The sequence below is a fragment of the Falco cherrug genome, chromosome 8, assembly GCF_023634085.1.
Source record: "Falco cherrug isolate bFalChe1 chromosome 8, bFalChe1.pri, whole genome shotgun sequence".
Lineage (NCBI taxonomy): Eukaryota > Metazoa > Chordata > Aves > Falconiformes > Falconidae > Falco > Falco cherrug.
The window spans coordinates 43,413,742-43,433,361 of NC_073704.1; the positions used below are offsets into that span (position 1 = coordinate 43,413,742).

General features: G+C 37.8%; 1 protein-coding gene across 3 annotated transcripts in view; it reads right to left on the reverse strand.

Moving 5' to 3' along the window:
- The window catches only part of CCDC148 (coiled-coil domain containing 148), a 78,260-nt gene that overhangs the window by 29,593 nt on the left and 29,047 nt on the right, over positions 1 to 19,620 (reverse strand). For 2 of the 3 annotated variants that reach the window (XM_055719150.1, XM_027807449.2), the window contains 6 exons: positions 19,421 to 19,503; positions 19,098 to 19,261; positions 18,740 to 18,835; positions 18,468 to 18,649; positions 10,718 to 10,856; positions 8,381 to 8,587 (listed from right to left, as the gene is read on the reverse strand). In XM_055719150.1, coding sequence (XP_055575125.1) covers positions 8,381 to 8,587; positions 10,718 to 10,856; positions 18,468 to 18,649; positions 18,740 to 18,835; positions 19,098 to 19,261; positions 19,421 to 19,503 — 871 coding nt within the window. The remainder of the gene's footprint in view (positions 1 to 8,380; positions 8,588 to 10,717; positions 10,857 to 18,467; positions 18,650 to 18,739; positions 18,836 to 19,097; positions 19,262 to 19,420; positions 19,504 to 19,620) is intronic. The other variant, XM_055719151.1, reaches the window with a different exon arrangement.

The window sequence follows — 19,620 nt, forward strand, 5'->3', positions numbered from 1 at the left end:
GGAAGCAATGGCTGTACACACTCTATAGATGTTTTGGGCATGCATGAAAAGCATGAAATTTAGGAAACACTGGACCTACTGGTAACATATGCCAGTGTGCAGCAGCTTCAACAGCTCTCAGATACACAGAACTTGCAGCACAGGTACTGGAGAGCAGATTTGCACTTGTGCAGTGGGCAACTCATGGATTTCTAAATTTCTAGATAACGAGTTGCTTGCCAAGACTTTGGAAGTCACAGGCAAATTTTGCCACAACTAAGCTGACACCTCCAAGGAAACTGGGATGTAGAGTAGACCTGCTACTGATGTATAATTGTATCAGCTGAAAGTAAGAACTTGCATTAATCAAACCCACCACACATTGAAATATAAAATATTAACACTGTTGTTCTTGGAAATAAGAATAGAAAGTGTACGTATATATTCCTAAATGGAAAGACAATGAGATGGGTGCCTCAGGGTATGAATACTAGAGGTTATAAGAGGGAAAAAATTAAAATGTATATTAAGAACAGTTCCCTGGAGTCTGAAGTATTATGGGGCAGGGGGGATCCTTTTTTAAAAGCATTATAAATACTGTTTTCTTGTGCATCAGTAACCTTATGAACTGACATGAATGTTTAAAATAGCAAGTGTGTCAGTTATTAGTTTACTGTGGAAGGAATTTCAGATTTGCAAGGGTAAACATCAACAACCAAGTAGAAATATTTAGCAAGAATCGTTGCTGTTCACATGTTTTGGTTCATATGCTGGTGGTAGCCGCCCAGAGAGCTGAGGTGATGAGGTGATGCCTCCTGCCAGCACCTTAAGCAACACACCAGCCAGGCACCCTGCTGTCTGTGTTCTGTGATACAGTGCTTAAAGTCCTGCTGGCCGTTAGCTTCCCCACAAACACTAAGCATCCAAAATCCATGCTAACTCCTAATTCTAAATACAAAACCCCAAAATCCCCCCAGTGACAGAGGTGACGGGGCAGCAAACACTCTGAAACAACAGGTCACTCAGCAGTCCAGCAGTGAGAATGATGCTAACCTTCCCTGGGAACAAGACTTCGCCCTGCTGCCGTGGCAAAGAACTTGTCCGTATTGCTTACACAGCACCTCCTGAGACCACACAGTTAATACATGATGTTACCTATGACATCAACAGTTACTGATGTCAGCAATATTATATATTAACAGATATTAACAGATGGTGATCTGAAGTCTCCAATAACTTTCAACTCTAAAAACCTGTTCCTTCTTCTCTAGGCTGGGGATCCTTCTACCCTGAAAACTTCTGAACAGCACCTGAAGTCACATCCCGACCCCACAGGGTCTTGAATGACGAAACAGCAAATGGTGCAGGCTGACAGCGTTTTGCTTCTGACTGCCTTACACAAGGCCTATGAGAAGCATTTGGCAATGGGACAATTAAGAAATAAAACACTTGCAAGTTAGTTTGTTTTTTTGTTTGTTAACCTCAGAAGATAATCTCATTCTGGCTGTGGTAGAAAACCCAGGAAAATGCACATCCCTAGTAGATTTTTGACTGGTACTCTTGGGCAGCTTGTGCTCTACAGGCTACCTCTAAGAGGTCTGCAAGAAATAGTGGAGAAAAGCAAGGCTCCTGGCACTAGGATTGATTTTGTTCCATAAAATAATATCTGTATCCACCTCTACAAAAATTTTAATTTGAAAATCAGAGAGTGGCTAAAAGTAACTGTTTTGATTATTAACAGAACTGTAGTCATTTTCTTCAGCTATAAAAGTGTTTAAACTGAAAAAGGAATATGAGAGAAAAGCATCTGAACATAATCCTCAGTTGTAACCTGAAGAGTAAGAAGATATATTGCTTTTAGTTATGCAATTTAGTCACCAGGGCTAGGACTGTTACCTGTCAAACCTGTGACCCAACATAGGCATGGGTTTAGTTCCCTGGAGCTGGAAGCACATCACGACATCTTTGCTCAGGCCAGTGTGTGAACAGTTCACTTTTCTCAGCTTGTCCTTGTACTTCCTCTCTCTCCTCAGTCAGCGTTACTCAGAATATCTTTCTGTTCTTGACATTGGGAGCGTCAAAATTTTATCAACATGTTTAAATATTATGTAGGCTTAAACATTCACACATACATAACCCTAAGTAAGCTGCATTTCTATTTACAACTACTTAGCTACATTTGCTGTCCTTCTACATACAGTACTATCTCTTCTAGTTCCTTCTGCAGTCATATGAAGAGCTCCTTTGATCTTTACTACTTTTGCAAAATTTTAATGCAAATTGTTTTGCTTGCCTGAGGTGCCACTTTTCCAGCTGAAGATGGAAGATAATTCTCCTAAGAAAATAAGGTTAGCGTGGGCTGTCTGCTTGTCCAGCTACCCATCCTCAAATAATTTTTGGGATCACTGGACAATTTCAACTAAATTTGACAGTTAAGTATATGTTTCAAACATACCTAAGATCCTACAGGCTCTGATGAACCTAGCAGCCAGGTAAGTGAGCAAGATATGTCTCAGGCTGAGGCACTATGTGCTCCTCTGAATGGATGGAGTTTTTGGGGTGCGACAAGTTGTTTAAATTGATCTCAGAGCTGACAAGTCAGCCCATGGTCTCCTCCCATGCAGGATACCCCTGCAGCTCGTTACCAAAACCCTGTAATTTATGCCCAGTACATAACGTTAAGCATGTAGTCATGAGTGTCCTCAGAAAAATAAAAAGAAACACATGTAACAGAGTTACCACAGTTCAACAAACTGCCCCTTGTCAACTTCACTAGAATGTGTGGCTCTGTGTGTGCTCCTAGTCCTTCCCAAATCTGTTACAGTCAAAGAAATGAAGAAAGCATTCTGAAATTTGTATGTTGTCTCATATAGCACAAATTCTAATTATAATGCCGGAGCAAACCACAAAGGCAGTTTAAACTAATACTTCCCAGGCAACTGGCACAGAGCAGGAGGTCCACTGCTGTGGCTCCGGAGGCTGGTAGCTCCATCCTTACATTAAGCTGATTACCTAAATCACCCGTGCATTGCCTCACAGCCATCTCACTTACAACCTGTTGTGTCCAACCAACATAATGAAATCACTGGAAGCAGCAAGAATGTGTGCTTATAAATTACACTGCAAATATGATTTACAGAACAGGCAATAGCTAAAGTCTGAACTTCCATTTCTCTTAGGTTACTATTTACCAAACCCCTCTGGAATACAATGTAAGGACCTGGTTAACGTAATGAGCATCTGGTTATTTATCTTTGTATTCTGCTAATGATTGTTTCTTAATTAGCAAAAAGGACAATTATTTTTTCATTTGTAGCTTCAAAGATAATGTCTGCTTCTTAAACACTTCATTAATTGGTTTACCAACTACTTCTGTTTGCGTATTGAAAGAGAGTGACATTATAAGAACATTTCTGCCTTTTTCTTGGGGCTTTGCAGTTGCATCACCGTAACAAAGACCTGTGAACTGCACCAGGAGGTAAGAAAAACATGTGGGATGGTAACCCCTTAAATGGGCCACGTCCTCAGACAAAATATGAGGTAATACATTGTGAGAAGATTTGAACAGAGGTTGACAGATTCAGATGAAACACATACGGTATAGGAAAACAGGGCCAGGGCCGGGGGGGGGGGGAAGGTAAAGCAAGGAACATTTGCATAGACAGTCCCTGCATGTGCTTCAAGCTTACTGCCTATCAGCTTTATCGGACCCAAAAGCCATGTAATTTGTCAGTGTTGTGCTGGCCCCTCAAACTAATAAATCCAGGTATATTAGCTCCAGATTAAAAACATACTACAGAGTCACAGTTGACTCATCTTTGGTGAATCTTAGTCTTAGATATTTGTTCACATCTACTTTGGAGAAATACTATAGCATCCTACAACTCTTAAGCTCACCACATAATTTCTGAATGAGTACCAGTATTTAAAATTTAGGTTATTGAAATTTCTCACACCCAGCAAGTGAATGGGTCACCTCAGTGGTGAATAGACAATGCTTCTGAAAAAGAAAACTCTTCTTTTAAATCTCACTAATTAAATATATTATTTTAAGCTTCCTGCAAAATGATCAGATTATAGTCAAAGTACTAGATTTCAGATCTTCCAGGCTTACTTTTTTTTTTTTTTTTTTTTACATTCAGTTCTAATATTTCAGTGTTGATCTATGGCTGCCAAATCATTCAAATCAGTTACTTGACTATATGCTGAATAGGGAAATACAACTTTTTTTCCCAGAGTTTACCGACAAATCCTTTCTTCTCATTATACATAAAGGGAGAAGGAAGCCAATATGCAATAGGCTTTATATGATTTGCAATACCCCAGTTAATTCCACCCGACTGCTTTCCTTTTGAAATTAATTTATCTTAGCTTCTGCCAGGACAAAGAAAGCAAGAGTTGCTCTCCAAAAATTCCCAACACATTGCAACAGATTTTAACACTGGAGTGGGGATTAATCCTGCAACACAAAAAGAGAAATAGAAAAGATTTAAAGGAAGGCAGGCACATAGCTTTATGCTAAAGAAGAAAAAGCCCACCCTATGCATCATACACAGTAGATTCAACTGTCCTTTTGTCTACTGTTGTAGCTCTTCCCTTGAGTGTCCTTTTAAAACTGTTTTATATGAAGATGGAAAGTAATGGATTATATGTATTTTAAGAAAAAATCAATAGAAAAATAATGTTTTGAACTCATGCAGATACCTGGACTAAATTTCTAAATGTATTACAGCAAGTACTTCAATCCTTCAAACACCAACTGTGAAGCAGCACCCTACCAACCCTCTTAAAAGACCGCTCTCTCACTTCATTACTTACCCACCTTGTGACATAGAGGAATTTCCTTCTCTATGTTGTTTAGGAAGAAGAATTTTTACTCAGAAAGGTATTTTTTACACAGCCATCTGCTAAGGATCCCTGAAAGTGGTTAAATCCACACAGTATAAAGCATACTAAGCATGAGTGATTCTTGGTCACTCATTGAAAGTGTAATCCCCCGTTTTTGTTTTGTTTGTTATCTCATAGCAAACAGGGATGTTAAGGACACGTACCAGAAACGTTTCTTCTTTAAGAATGTACAGTATATCCTCACCAGTATTATCCATTTCATACTTTATTTCATTCAGATATTTATTTCACCTGAGCTTCTTGAGTAGTTTCAAAATTCTTCCTTAGATATTCTGATTTCAGTTATGGGCACACATTGATCTTCTGTGAGATGGAACATGGAATAAGAAAGTCCTCTCCCCAAGTAGCAACTGCTATAAACTGCTGCTTTACTTCTTAATTGCGATACCCCTTGCCAGTCACGAGGCCTAGGGTCTCACTGATGGCAGAGCTGCTTCTAGTGCATTTAAAAGAGCTTTAAATAACATATTCTCTAGTCTGTTTGCTATGCCTTTGGTTTGTTGTTGACAGATGAGAACTATATAAAAGTTAGGTGATATCATGTGGCTACTGCAGTAATAATAAAAATGCATAGCCTGTCACAGATGAGTATTTTCTTTATTGCTCAATCTGTACTACAATTAGGAACAAACTGATTTTCACTCACAGAGAAAGACACACTATTGAAAAACCCCACGAAGAAGCACAGAAATTGATAGAAAAGACATTCCTTTTAAAATAAGTAAAATGGGCTAAATGGTTTACTGACTGGAAGCTATCATATTGGGTCTAGTCTTCTCCCACTGCCATTAACAGCTGCTTAAACAGCCCATTTTGATTTTAATATATTTCTGCATATTGTCTGCAAAATGGGTCTAACAACCCTTTGCATTTCTAGAACTGCTTACATCTATATACACACAGCTTACATATACACAATGTGTGTGTGCCATAACTTCATTTTACAGCTGATGTAAATATAATGATGTAAATAAAGCATATAAATGCTACGACCTTCTCTGCAGCCTGCTGGCGTAATGAAGGAGATCTGTATGGCTCGCATTCAGGGTACAAACTCTTCACAAGCATACCTAGAGTTTACTGCACAGCTCAATCATTACAGCAACTACATTTTCCCTCTGGTGAAGCGATACAGGTAAGATTTCCTTATGCTAAACCTAATGAAATGCAAAAAAGTCAGTCAATTAATGGTCAAAAAGAAAAAGTGGTAGAACAGCCCTAATCCCTGATTTCCAGCTCTGCACTCATTCCCTTAGCAACAGATTCACTTTTTATCCCATCTTATGGATCCTTGTCAGGATGGGGTTTTATCAGTGTAAATTAACTTACTAGGCTGAGAGTTACTTTTTATCTGATAGTTGCCCCACAGCTGCTTTCCACAGTGTGGCATTCTGTAGTTGCACACTTGAGAAGAGTAGAAAGACAAGTCTGTAAAATGAACTAGAACTGAGTAAAGCATGAGTTTTCAAATGCATACACGCATCAAATCTGAACAAAAATTTGGATGGATACAATGGATACATTCAGAATAATTTCTTTGAAAAACAGCTAGCTCCTTGCCCGATTTCAGCTTCCGTCCTCTAGCCCTTTCAGCTGTTGAGCTGATCAAAACAAGGTCACAACGATATCCCCCTCTAATGAAAAAAAATGAAACGTATCTTTCTCTTTCCTCTTTTCTGGGAAACAGATGAATTGTTTTTGTTCAAACGTTCAACATTTTAACAAAGACACCTTTGAAAGCAACCCTTCAAAAGTGTAGGCCTAATAGGTTTAAGTTTCAAACAGTTCCAGGTTACTGGAAACAGGAGGTCAGAATCCAAAAAACTTTCAGGCAATGTTCAGTGCATCACTGAGAATCTTAAGCTACATGGAGACAACCTAAGTACTCCAACACTTGCTTTTTACATTTTGTGGGAAAGAAAAAAGAAAAAAGAAGGAAAAAAAAGACTGGCTCATAAATTCACAGTTCTGGAATAAATGGCCCTTACACCTCTAACTGTTCAGATAAGAGACACGCAGCAATTCCAGAAAGGAAGGCCTAGGTAAAAAAAAAAACCCACAAAACAACCAACCCCCCAGCTCCAGAGAGCTGCTTCTTACTCCACTTGGCTCCAAGGAAGCCTGACACGAGAGTTAAAATGGTGTACTCCCCACTCAGTCAAGCCCAGACAGTTTCTAACCCTAAAGTTTAGATTCAAACCTTTCTATATCAGATGGCTCCAGGAACAGGAGACAGGAGAGTTTTTTTTGTATCACTACTACAGTGAAAAACTGGCATCAACATCAAAAAACTTCATCACAGTACAGTTTTTACTGTGGTTTTCAACTTGTAGAAAGTCAAGATCAGTTGTTTAGTGTTTTGCTGAAAAGTAAGGGTTCACCCGAGATAACGCTGGTAAGGTGAGAATAACACAAAGTGTGGGCTTTCAGATGTTAATTTCTATGCAAGTGGAAAATCACAGAGAGCAGTTTAAACAAATCTTGACATGCCTTTCATGCCCAGAAATGTGATTTCCCTTACAAATGCCTTAGGCATCAACATCATAACAGTTTCCTTTTGCATCCAGGCTCCTCCTATTTTACTCTATTCTCTTACCTAAACACCCCCCCCCCCCTTCCCCCCCCCCCCCCCCCCCCCCCGGTATTTTTATCTTTTTTCACCACTTAACACAGTAAATTGCTTTTCAGAATATTGCAACACTCCATAACAAAGGCAAATAAGTTATGGGATCCGTTTTTTCAGGTCTTAGAAAGCATTCTTAAAAATAAACAGAAGGGAAGACATATTCATTACTTCTCTGAAAATAGACTAGCATTAATCTAAAAAAACAATGGTGGTGATGATGAATGGAACATATTGCTTCCACTTATGAGGATTCTCGTGTTAAAAGCAATTATGAACTAAGCCTCAGACAGTATTTATATCAATCCAATTTTGATGAGGAAGAAACAGAAACAGAAATATTTTGTGACTTGCCAATGTTACAAAGGAACCCAAGGAATATGATGCCAGACCTTTACTCCTGTGGCTTGCTTATGCCCTCTCATATTGTACACTGCAGAACAAATCTTGTTCTTCCAATACTGAAATGCCATTCAACCTCTTCAATGGTGCTCAAAATCCACCGAAATAAATGTGATCGCAGTTATACAGAGATTATACCCACAGTATAAAATTCACAGTAAGGCCTGAAGTGTGCTAGGTAATGAAATTCTTCATCAAAAAAAGTTCAAGAGCTAGTTGAAACAATAACAAGGATCCTTATTGGTAATGAAACAGAGTATCTTCAAAATCATTTGCAAGTCAAGCTTCACAAACATAATGATCTCTACCAACAGATTATAGTTTGCTTTTTTCCCCTAAGTGCCCAAAACAAATCAGGCCAGTAAAAACAGGATTACGACAGCTAGTTTCAGTTAGTTTTTCTTCACTTGAACACTGTAACTTCATTTTGAATTTACCAGTAAAACACTGATTTATAACTGAACCTACCTTTGCTTTCAGATCAGCACAAATCTCTTGTTGCTTTTGCCTGGTATTAGCCAACGTTACTTCTGCCTCACGAGCAGCACAGGCTTCAGCAACAGTCGTCACTGCCTTAAGCAAAAAGGCTTTCCTAGCCTGAGCCCAATTTAATATCAAGACTCTGCGCTGATTCCTAATGAAATGGTAATGATCCCAAGCTTTCTCATGAGCAACCTAAAAAAGCAAAGCATTTCAGAAAGTTTTAAAAACTATGCATTAATAAAATAAAATAATTGTAGACATTTTTGCAAACCTTGAATACAACTGATTTAACTATTATATCACCAATATATGGAATCCACAATTTAGGGCCCAAAAGTATTCTGTCAAGTGCTAGGTATGCTGCAGTCTCCCAGTGCTTGTAGTGATACCACTCCAGCCTTTCCCCATTTTGCCTGTACTGCATGGCACTTCAGTATCCTGATGTCCCACTGTCCTCTTCTGAACTACGCTTTTGCAATACAAATAAATGGCATGCAATGGTTCCTTCCTGCCCTAAAGTACATAAAATGCAAGTAGGTTCCTTCAACACATCTTCAGAGATATTGAGCACTTTTAGCAAGATGAGGCTCTTCATAGCCAATTATGATCTATAGAAAAACAGAACACCAATTAAAGCAATTGTACAAATGCAGTTCAGATGAGAATTAGCTTCACTTTTTCTTTTCTAACAGGAAATGTGGAAATAGATTTTTAGCTTGCCAAGCAGCATACTGCCACCACCAATGTCACCACCTACCGAAAATGGTGAGTGTTTAGTTTGAAATACACCTTCTTTGGTTAGGCTCCTGAGGACATTAAAGCCTTAAGACTTTGACAGAAGCAGTAACAGGTAAGGCTGTGTAGACTGAGGCAGTAGAGTCTTGGACCTGTTCTATATCCCCAAAACCTAGAAGTTACAGGGATGAAGGGGATTCTAGAGATGGCTGTCTCCTCACAAGTGTCAAGGGGACCATCCCTCATGTTAATTTCCAGACTTTTGACAGGGGACAGGGGGATGCTGACTCATCTGGCCCCTAGCTCACAGATATTCCTATCAGTTCATAGTTGGATGAAGATAAAGTGGTACCACTACCCCTGGAGCTTCATTTTGGTCAAATGCACATAGGCCACCACATTGAAAGTTCACATTGCCGTTGCTGCTGCCACAAACTCAAGGTCAGCCTTGCTGGCAAGCACCTAAAGCTAAGACACTTATAAGCAAGAAAGGGAACAAAGAGTTTGCACATCTAAAAGGTGAGAGCACTCTGATGAGCTGCTACTGGATACGTCAGTGCTTGTCCATTGATCCATTCATCTTCAGAGGGAAGAAGGCATAGCGACTCTGAGTTTAGGATTCTAATGTAACACAAACATTTTAAGAATAGATTCTTAGTACCGTGTTAACATTTCTGTATTTGTCATGCTAGTATACATACTAAGAGATACCAATTCAATGCTGAACTATGATTTTTTTGAATTTAGAAATTTACATTTTAAATGAACCTTCAAAGAATTAGGGAGACCCATTAATAATGGCTATCCTTAAAATATACCTGCACTGTACAAAGCACATAATTACTTAGCCCAGTTCTCATGAGCAAAAGCTCTGAAACCCACAAGAACTTTATTTCTGGTGAAACTATGCTAATTGTTAGTACCACTTCACTGTGACTCCTTTGCACTAGGTACCCCTCAAACACAAGGAAGCAGATGGTCTAAAAATACATGCAGAGTTAAAAAAAGATGCCTACTTTACTTATTACATCCTGAGGTGTTCTGGCCTTGAAACAGGTTTCTCTATTAGCTGCTATGTGCTTATTCACTGTGGAGCGTAAAAGGAATCAGCAATCAATTTGAAAGGCATTATGCATACAAAAATAGCCTCTCCCCGAGAGCGGGAGATAACTCTTCACTCTTCCTGCTACATATGTGCCACAGACCAATTAAAATAACTATTCCTAGATAGCATGACAATGCTATACATCCTCATAAAAAATAAAACCACCAAGAGGAGCAGAATAACATGACATAACTATAAAACCGTACAGCAAAAGCAACAGTAACAAACTTATTTTGTGAATTTAGCTGTAAGAGTATGCAGAACTATAAAATCTCCACAGTGTTTATTTTGAAGAAACCATAGGTTTTCAAGTTCACTGATTTTGAAAACCAGGACATCCCTTCTTCACTGCGCAGAATAAAATTCATAATTAAGACATTTTAAAATAAAAAACTTTGATAAATGTTCTTTAATACAAATGTTTGCTACTTGATTAATGTAAGAATTTATATAATTGATCTAACATTTAAAACAACACTGACCAGCTCATGCCTGGATTTGTGAGGAAGGTATCTCTGCAGCACATCCAGGTACAAAGTCCTCCTATTCTGGAGATTGCCTGGATACTGATTGATAACAGTCTGAAAAACCCACTGAACTTCTTCTGTCCATTCAGTGTTCCTACAGAAACACAAAACAATCAGCCCTAGCATAACTGAACATTTGAAAAGGAGGTGTTTGGTTCTAGTTTATTTTTAAAGGCCTAACCTTTCAGTGGGCTCGCAATCCTGAACCTCCAAACTGGATGTTGGACCAGAGCAGAGAAATTTAATTTACTACAATCAAACAAAGCAAAACTATATTGCTTTTCTAATGTGAACATTTATTGTGCCATCATTCAAGCAAATTGCTCCTTTTCTAACCTGGCTTTTTATTGCATAATGATACTGTGTTTCTTAAATGCATTACACTAATGAATAGTCACACCATGCAGAAAATGCAATGTGAAAAAGATGATCAGTCTCTACCACCAAGCACTAAATAAATGATCAAAATGAAGTGATAACACCTGTATGCAGCTAAATGAGGAGCTAGTTTAAAAACAAACTTCTGACAGCCAAAAACTCATCAGCAAGGCATTAAAATTCAGAATTTTTTAAAATAGAAGGTGTAGTAATCAGTATGCATTCATGTATTTCAGAAAACTGGAGCCGCAAGAAACACCGAACTAAAACAGTACCACAGGTTTGGATTTAGTAGATTAGATTTTACCCTCAATCTGAACTCTTGGCCTTGAAGGGATTAACGTCAGGCTTTCATTGTCAGCATTAACGTATGAGCAGCAACACCGAGTCAGACCAAAAGGTCTTTCTATCCCATTGATCTCTTTTCAAAAGTGACTGAAAGCCTAGGGAAAATTAAAAGGTGGCAGTCATATGGCTCTACCCCCCACAAACTCACAGCTCTCAGACTTCTGAGCCAGCAGCGGTGCCTCGGTATTTAATAGCACTGCATTCAGTAAGGTATTAGAACTTTATCCTTAGGCAGACAGAAATACCAGGTACTTAAAAAAGGAGATTTTTTGTGAGATGCTTATATGTAATTAATATTAAACTAAATTTTATATGACCTATCATTATCTCTAAAAAGAGAAGAGCAAAGAAGTATTAAAAAAAAATTATCTAATCCAGTTTAATACAACTTCTCTTTAAAAAACATTGTACAGTAAAACCACAGTGTATTACCACTGTTGTACAAAATTTTGGGACACCAAAGCAAGGAACAAGAAGATGTCCCTAGAACTGTGATTTTAAGAAATGGAAAGCTTCACCTACAGACCGATCACAAGAATGCAAAGACACAACGTCCCGTTTCAACAAACCGTTTTCAAAGTCAGGCAAGGGAACCCGATCTCTCGATGACAAGCACTGCACCTTTTTCTCCTCTCTACTGGCACTTCTGGCACAAATGTGGACAGAGATTCACTTATCTTCACCTACCTAAAGGCATTTATTTTATACTTTTCTTCAGGGAGACTACTGGGCTTTATCTTTACCCTTATGGTCTTAAGAGGGAATTAACCTTCACCCATCTTTCTGGAGACAGCTAGTGATCAGAGGTTCTTTCCTCCCCACTTCAATTCTTCATCTTCTGACTTGCATGAAACAAAAATGATTCTTCATTTACGATAATGTTTTCAGTGCAGAATCATTATTCCAGGATCAGAATGGTGGGACCTTGATGATCACCAAATAGGAGGAAACATTGTAATTACTCTTGCCTAGTAACAAATGCCTTGTTTCTCGCGCTCTGTGTGTACATTTTTTCTGTATTTTGCTTTTCTTTGAATAAATGTTGAAAGTTACTCTTGTCTTTTATGCAAACAGCATCACAGTGAAGATGGCCAGGTAAGGAGAAATCACATCCTACCTCCTTCAATAAACTCAGTAACATTGTCATGGCCATTAGTGCCACAAACACATCAAAAGACAGCTCTGCAGTAATAACGTTTGTATCATATACAGAGATCCCAGTCATGAGAGGGTGTTTTGCAAGAAAATACTAACCACTAACTTTCAGCTGGCCCTCTGTGGTAGTGCCTTTGAGTAGCTTATCTGTTTATCAGTGGAGCAAAATGAAAGTAACTTTTATTAACTTTATATTAATTAACTTTAAAAAAGACTAAGTTGTCCAGAGGTAGCAGAATGACAGGACAGGACAAAGAGTGGACACTGACACTTCAGTCTTTGCTTTTACGTGTGAGGGAAGGGTGCACAGTCTGCATTTATTGACAGCTCTGGAATAATTCACAAAATGTAGCTAATAAAAACCAGCAACAACCTAACTTCTCATGAAAAGAACACCAGCCAGGCAGCTTGCCGTGAGCACTCCCAGCAGCGGTGAGCGGGGTATACAAAGTACCAGTATGCCATACCTTACCTTACCTTTTGCACATTTTGACTTCCCAATTGCACAAGACTTCAAACACTCGCTGTGTGGGGATGTATTACAGCACAGCAGTGCAAGCTCATATGGAAAAGCTCTCCACCACTTGTGCAGGTACAGATTTAGAACTAGGAACACTATAGTAATAATCCTGACTTGGAGACTCATCAGTAGGCTAAAATTAATAAACTTGAAGAAGGAGGCAGCTTTCCCTCTACAAGCTTAGATGACAGAGATATTCATACTTCCCACCTATTTTCCTTTATCTTCTTATAAACTGTATAAAATACCTGACAAACTATTTCTAGGACCCAGCTGTTTGCTATTAAATCCAGCCATCATGAAAAGAAATGGAGGTGGCTTTGAAACATGGCAGAGACAAGATCTAGCTCCTGCAAAAAGTTTATTTGCAGCAACTGACAGCTATCAAGCAAATGTCGGAGACAACATAAAAAGTGAAATTACTTTAGCAAAAGCAGAATAGAAATCCAAGTGTTTCTTTATAGGTGATTGCTTAAATTTCCCATGACAGACAATGAATATAGATGTCTGAGCTGAGGGTTTTTTCGCATGCTAAGTCTAAAGAGGAAATAGCGCCCCAGAAAGTGAAACTGGGCTAAGGAATCCTTCAAGGAGGGCACAGTTGCAGTAGTATCTTCTAACCTTCAAGCTTCAGGGCTTGAACAGCAGACACAGTTCTCCAAAGACAAGAGTCCCTGAGCTTTGACACAGAGTTGGTACTGTTAAGATGTGCTACTTCTGCAGCATTTACTGCATCTAAGAAGAAATTCTTGCAATTGATCCTCAGAAATTAATGTTTTAAACTCCTCCCTTTTCTCTAGAGGGAGCTTTTCTATGAAATCAGTTCATCTATTAATTTTAGAATCTCTGTGTTATAATTTGATATTGAGCTATAGGCTTTCTGAAGAATAGCTTTAATGGACAAAATTATTTTTCGCTACGATTTAAATATTCTTCACTGCTACTGCTCCTACCGATGCTGAACTAAGCAAGTACAAAAAAAGATTTTTTTCTTCAGATAACACCTAGCATTCTTGTCTTTCCAGCCCCAATATTTTTTTATTAGAAGAACAACCATAAACCCCTGCTAGCCTTTACTCAGAGGGAGTACCAGCCATCCTAAGAGTGTTTACTAGTTTCTGACTGCTGGATTTTAAACTACCTCATGTAATTTCTGAAAGAAATCAGTAATCCTCTTCTGCGAGTCCTGATACACCTTAGTACGGTGCCATTTGAACACATTATTTCAGTGACAGTAACAAGACAGTTTTAAGAGCTGAGATTTTCTTTTGCAAAATCTACCTTAGGTGTTTCTGACCATACAGGAACAAATATGGGTCTTCGGTCTACCAGAAGAGTAAGGCAGAGGTAAGACATCTTGGTCAGGAACCATTACACCATGAACTTGAGAGCAAGGAAACCCACAGATTCTGTGGTCTGAAGGCCAGTCTGGGGATCTCCTCTGCCTCTCAGCACACAAGGACAGATGCACCAGTTGCTGCATCAGTTTCTGCCTCCTGCATGTCACCTGTCTCCCAGGGTTCCCTCTGACTTGCATATTCCTCTGACAGCCAGATAACAGTGCATCTCTACTCAGGAATAAAATGAAGAAATTAAGGTTTGTGAAAGATACTCTGGGGAGCGATCAGCTACAGCTACAAGTAGTTTATTTTAAGTAGGGACAAACTGCCAATGCCTTGGTTTGTGAGCTCTGCCAAAATGTGTCAGCTGTGCTGAGATTTTGTCAGCTGTTCATAGACAAAGAGCCCCCCCCCCCAAAAAAAAAAAAAAAAAAAGGCTGCATGATCCAAGCCCAGCGTATTTGTAACTATTAAATGCATGGAGAATTTCAAAATATCCTGCCTGATGAATTCAAGATGTCAACTCACTTAAACTTTTGTAAAATTCCAGAAAGGAAGATCTCATCTAAAACAAGTCTGAAAAGTGCCAACACGTTTTACATTAATATTTAAGCTAATAGCAGGCTTCTCCAGTGTGAAGATATTGACAAACTTTTACAAGGCTGAATACATGACCCAAATTTTAAATGTAGTGCTTGCTTTACTTGTATGTATCATCCTGCTAGAAAACAGTACAATCTTTATTTTGTTTCAGAACTGAGACACCAATTGTCTTACATTCAACAACCCTGAGGCAGCTGCTTCCTTTGAAACAGATTTACCCAGCATTAATCCGTGGCTTTACACTTTGTGAAGAATATAAACAACTCTGAAGGGAAGCTACCCTCTCCACCCTATAATCCCCACATATTCTTTGCAATAGCAATGTATCCTCGCTGCACTGCAGTCTTGTTGAATCTGCAGATACACAGAATGCAACAATACCATCAAGTGAGATGTTCACCTGACTATTAATTATGTCATTGCGGATTGTTGTACCAGAAACATCCTGGTAATAGGCCTGAAAAGAGGAACTAAATTTACTTGACTTGGTCCTAATACCCCATTCATTTGAAAGGATGCTGCAGAGGCTACAGTGCTGAATATGCAATACTCCATTCATCCTTCAATTATTTAAATAATTCAGACATGCTTGGAAATTGTGGCAAAATATAACAGTGCTTAGAGAATTACCAGCTACAATAAACACATCAGTTCCAAGTCCACAATCTGTGGGACAAGACAGAAATTTGTGTTTTAGCAGCAGTATAAAAAGTGAATTTAGATTATAAAACATTATAATCCTATATTAGTGCTCCAGTTTCTAAAAGCAGTAACACTGTAATGAGCATTCTAGTAGGACTGAAAAGCACATAAAGAATATATCGTACCAGAATATTACCTTATTCTCATTTTTCTTCTTTGGAAAACCTATGCACATTTTCCAAATTTTTTTATTCCTGACAGTCTGAACAGTTAAACAATGAGATGTGTTAACACCAGAAGACTAGGGTTATCTTAGGGTTTCTTTAGTGTACATTCAGGCATATGATGAGAGATGAGTATCAACAGAGAAGTAATGCTCAGATGAAGTGACTAAGTTATCATATAATCATATTGTTCTACTGAACAACTTCTCAAATTACAAAAATGAGAAAAAAATGTATTGGTATCTTTGGGTATAGAGCAATGACAGTAATTGCAAAGGCTTCACTAAGGCTGTATTAATCAGTACAGTAGATACATACCAAGGGCAAAAGCCTGTCACTCAATTTTTGACAGTATTATCTCTGTTAGTTGGATCAAAGTTATCTTGATGAATTACAGAATACTTAAATCACAAGGCTGTATCTCTGCAAACTCATACAATATTTTAATGTAAATTAGCCATATATATGTAAGAAGTGACAAAGAGTGTTATGTCTCTTACAAAACCCAGATCTCAGAAGTAGGCAATGCTACAAGAGCAAAGTCTTGCTTTTTTTTCATTGAAAATACATTTTTAACACTGTTGTGGATAAAATCACAGAAACATAAATGAGCAATAGATTAAAGATTTGGAGACCAGAAGGCAAAAACAAAAAACCCCACAATTTGGCTTTAAACAAAATACCCAAGATAATTGCTGATGGTTTATTTATGATTTCATACATTCCCAGCTAACAATACTGGCATCCACTGATCCAAATTGGGTAAATTGTCCTACACAACCTACCCTGATATTCCACCAGCAGATTGCTATCACTGCCACTACCACCAGCATTTCTTCCAGCTACATCCATTTCTTTTTCCCCATTTACATTTCATAACTTAATTCCTTCAAAGTACCACTGCCTAAGTTTTCGTGACTACAGACGATTTATTTCCCTTACAAATATGGTATTTTATCCTTAAGTCTTGATGTTACTTAACTATCAGTACAAAATTAGCTAGGTCAGGACCTAAATTCAAACCTAGCATATGGTCAATGAAAATATCATGCTAGATTTTTAGCTGCTTCCATAGATTCTGTTGCCTATATAGATGTTTGTCTATTATTCAGAAGCACACATGCTGTGTGGATCAAGAATTTAAAAGTGTAAATTTTCACCAAAATTGTGTTGACCATAAACTTTAATACTGTTTTAATCAAAACCACTAGGACTATGTACATACATAATGATTCAGTATTTGTCACAGATTTTCTCATAGAGGTTGTTAAAACTTCTTCCATAACAGCAACTGTAACAAAATATCAGAGACAACAGCAAAGGAACTACTGTAAATTTGCCACTTGCTGCTTAATAAAATGCTATAAATATGGGTAAGAGCAGAACAATTTTTAATTAGTATCACATTATAATAGCTAGGACATTACAGTAATAATAGGTTTGAGTTAACAGAAGAACCACCTACAGAGTATCTGTACAATTTACAAAAAAGATAAGTAGATTATATCGTTACTTTCTATGGGATCCAACATCTTAAACTGGTTTAAGCACCCCCAAACTATTTCAGCAGCAATGGCAGAAAATTCAAGTATTGTACTATAGGTGCACTGTAGGTGTATATAGAAAAAGAGGGAGATTTAGCAGCAGCGTGTGATTGTTTTACCACAGAAACTTAGGGACTTTCCTGCTCTCCCTGGTTTCTTCCGCCCAGGCTTCAATTTCATTGACCTTCCTATTCCCAGTCTTCTTAAAACCTGATGCCATTCTAAGCCAGAGGAATACCAGCAGATGGCAAAAAGAAGTCAAGGCTGGTCCAGTACCTGCAACTCAGTATCTCCTGGACTCAAGTTAGCCTCCGCAGAAAAGCTAAGATTAATATTATTTATATATAGGTACGTAACATTTCTAGATCGTTCTGAATATTTATGTTCTTTCTGTAAACTTTTTCATTTAGTTTTTCTTTCATTTTAGAAAGAAAACTTTCCTTTCCTTTACTCCGAATCAGAACGACATACATTTTTAAAATTTCTTTGTGATGAGAATTTACTGCAGTAATCTAAAATCTGTGAAAAGATGGGACCTATTTATCTGCTTTACAGGCAAATACATTCTAGATCTCTCTCAAAGACTGTACTCTGACATAAATTTGATAGTGTAATTACCACCAGAAAGAATCATTTCTATTCATACAAAAGCATGTGAAGAGGACATTTGATGCATACCAGACTGTTGTTCTTTGATCCACAAAACATTTTGCTTACTATTTCAGATGAGAGCTTTTGAAGGACTGCCTCAGTTCTCTCAGCTGTGTAAACAGTTACCAACTATTTAACCCCAGAGAGCTGGGCAATATGTCAACTATCCTCTTCAACTATCCTCTGTTCCACATCAAATATAACCAATGCTAATGGTAAAGGCAACTGCAGGATTACAAAATACATTACAGTTACTTATTTTGTATCCAACAAACAAAATCCAGAAACAGATGTCATTACCTATATAAAACTTTTAACTGTTGATCAATCTCTTGAAGCTTAGACCAGTACCCACTTGCAAGCTTTCGGTATTCATTAATAACTAAGGCCTTCAAATCAGGGTAGGGGCATTCCAGAGACAGTAGTGCTGAAGGAACTTCAAGGAAAAGTCCTTCTTCCTCTTCAAAAGAATGCACTAATACCTGTGATGAAAAAAATGCTACTGAGCAGAGTACTCTGCATTATATTTTCTCTCTGCAAAATTACCAATTAAACATATAAGAAAAGCTTACTTTTGTTATATAGTCTTCAAGCTCTTTTTCCAAAGCCAGACTTTCAAGGATAAGGAATTCCAAAATTGCCTTCTGTTGCTTCTTCACAAATTTGATCTATTTCATGAAATATGTTACTGTTACTACTTTATTTTTTTACAGTATGAAAGCTCTTATTCAGAAACAAAAACCCTGATTTCCAGTTCTATACTGCTATGCTTTTACAGATTTTAGTGAAGCAGATTTACACTACAGCAAGTACAGAGATTACTGGATACTCTGAATGTGAGTTATTGCCTCAAAGTATTACACAAAAATACATGAATATGCTAAAAATACGGTGATAATAAATTGTAAAAATAAAAGTTAAAATACCAACCTGCTGTAACACCTCAACCGGATCGATCTTAGATTTCAGACAAGATTCTTCTGAGAGGCAACGCTGCACTTCAGACAGCCTGAATTTCAAATGCTCTTTTAGTTGCCAGACAGGAACTACAGTATCTCTTTGGTATGTATCCCGCTCCTTCGATAATTTATGTTCTACATCCAAATGAAACACAAAGCTTTCTCAAACACAAAATATTACACAGCACTGTGCTTTCTAAACCTAAATCTGTCAGGCCACAGATTTAAAAACTCAAATATTTAAGATAATTTTGACTACAATACATAATCAAGAAACGAATACAGAATTCTCACCCAAGTCCCTCATATCCAAAAAAAAGTTGTGCTTATGGCTTTCCTCATCAAGAAAAGTCTTCATTTCTGCTTCTGCTTTTTGCCTGAAAGGTATGAATATGAGTTTTACAGAAGCTTTAATTTCTTATTCATTAAGTTTTCAAGAATGATAAGCCTCAAATACTCTAATAACTAAGTAAAAAGGGGGATTTTTTGCCTGG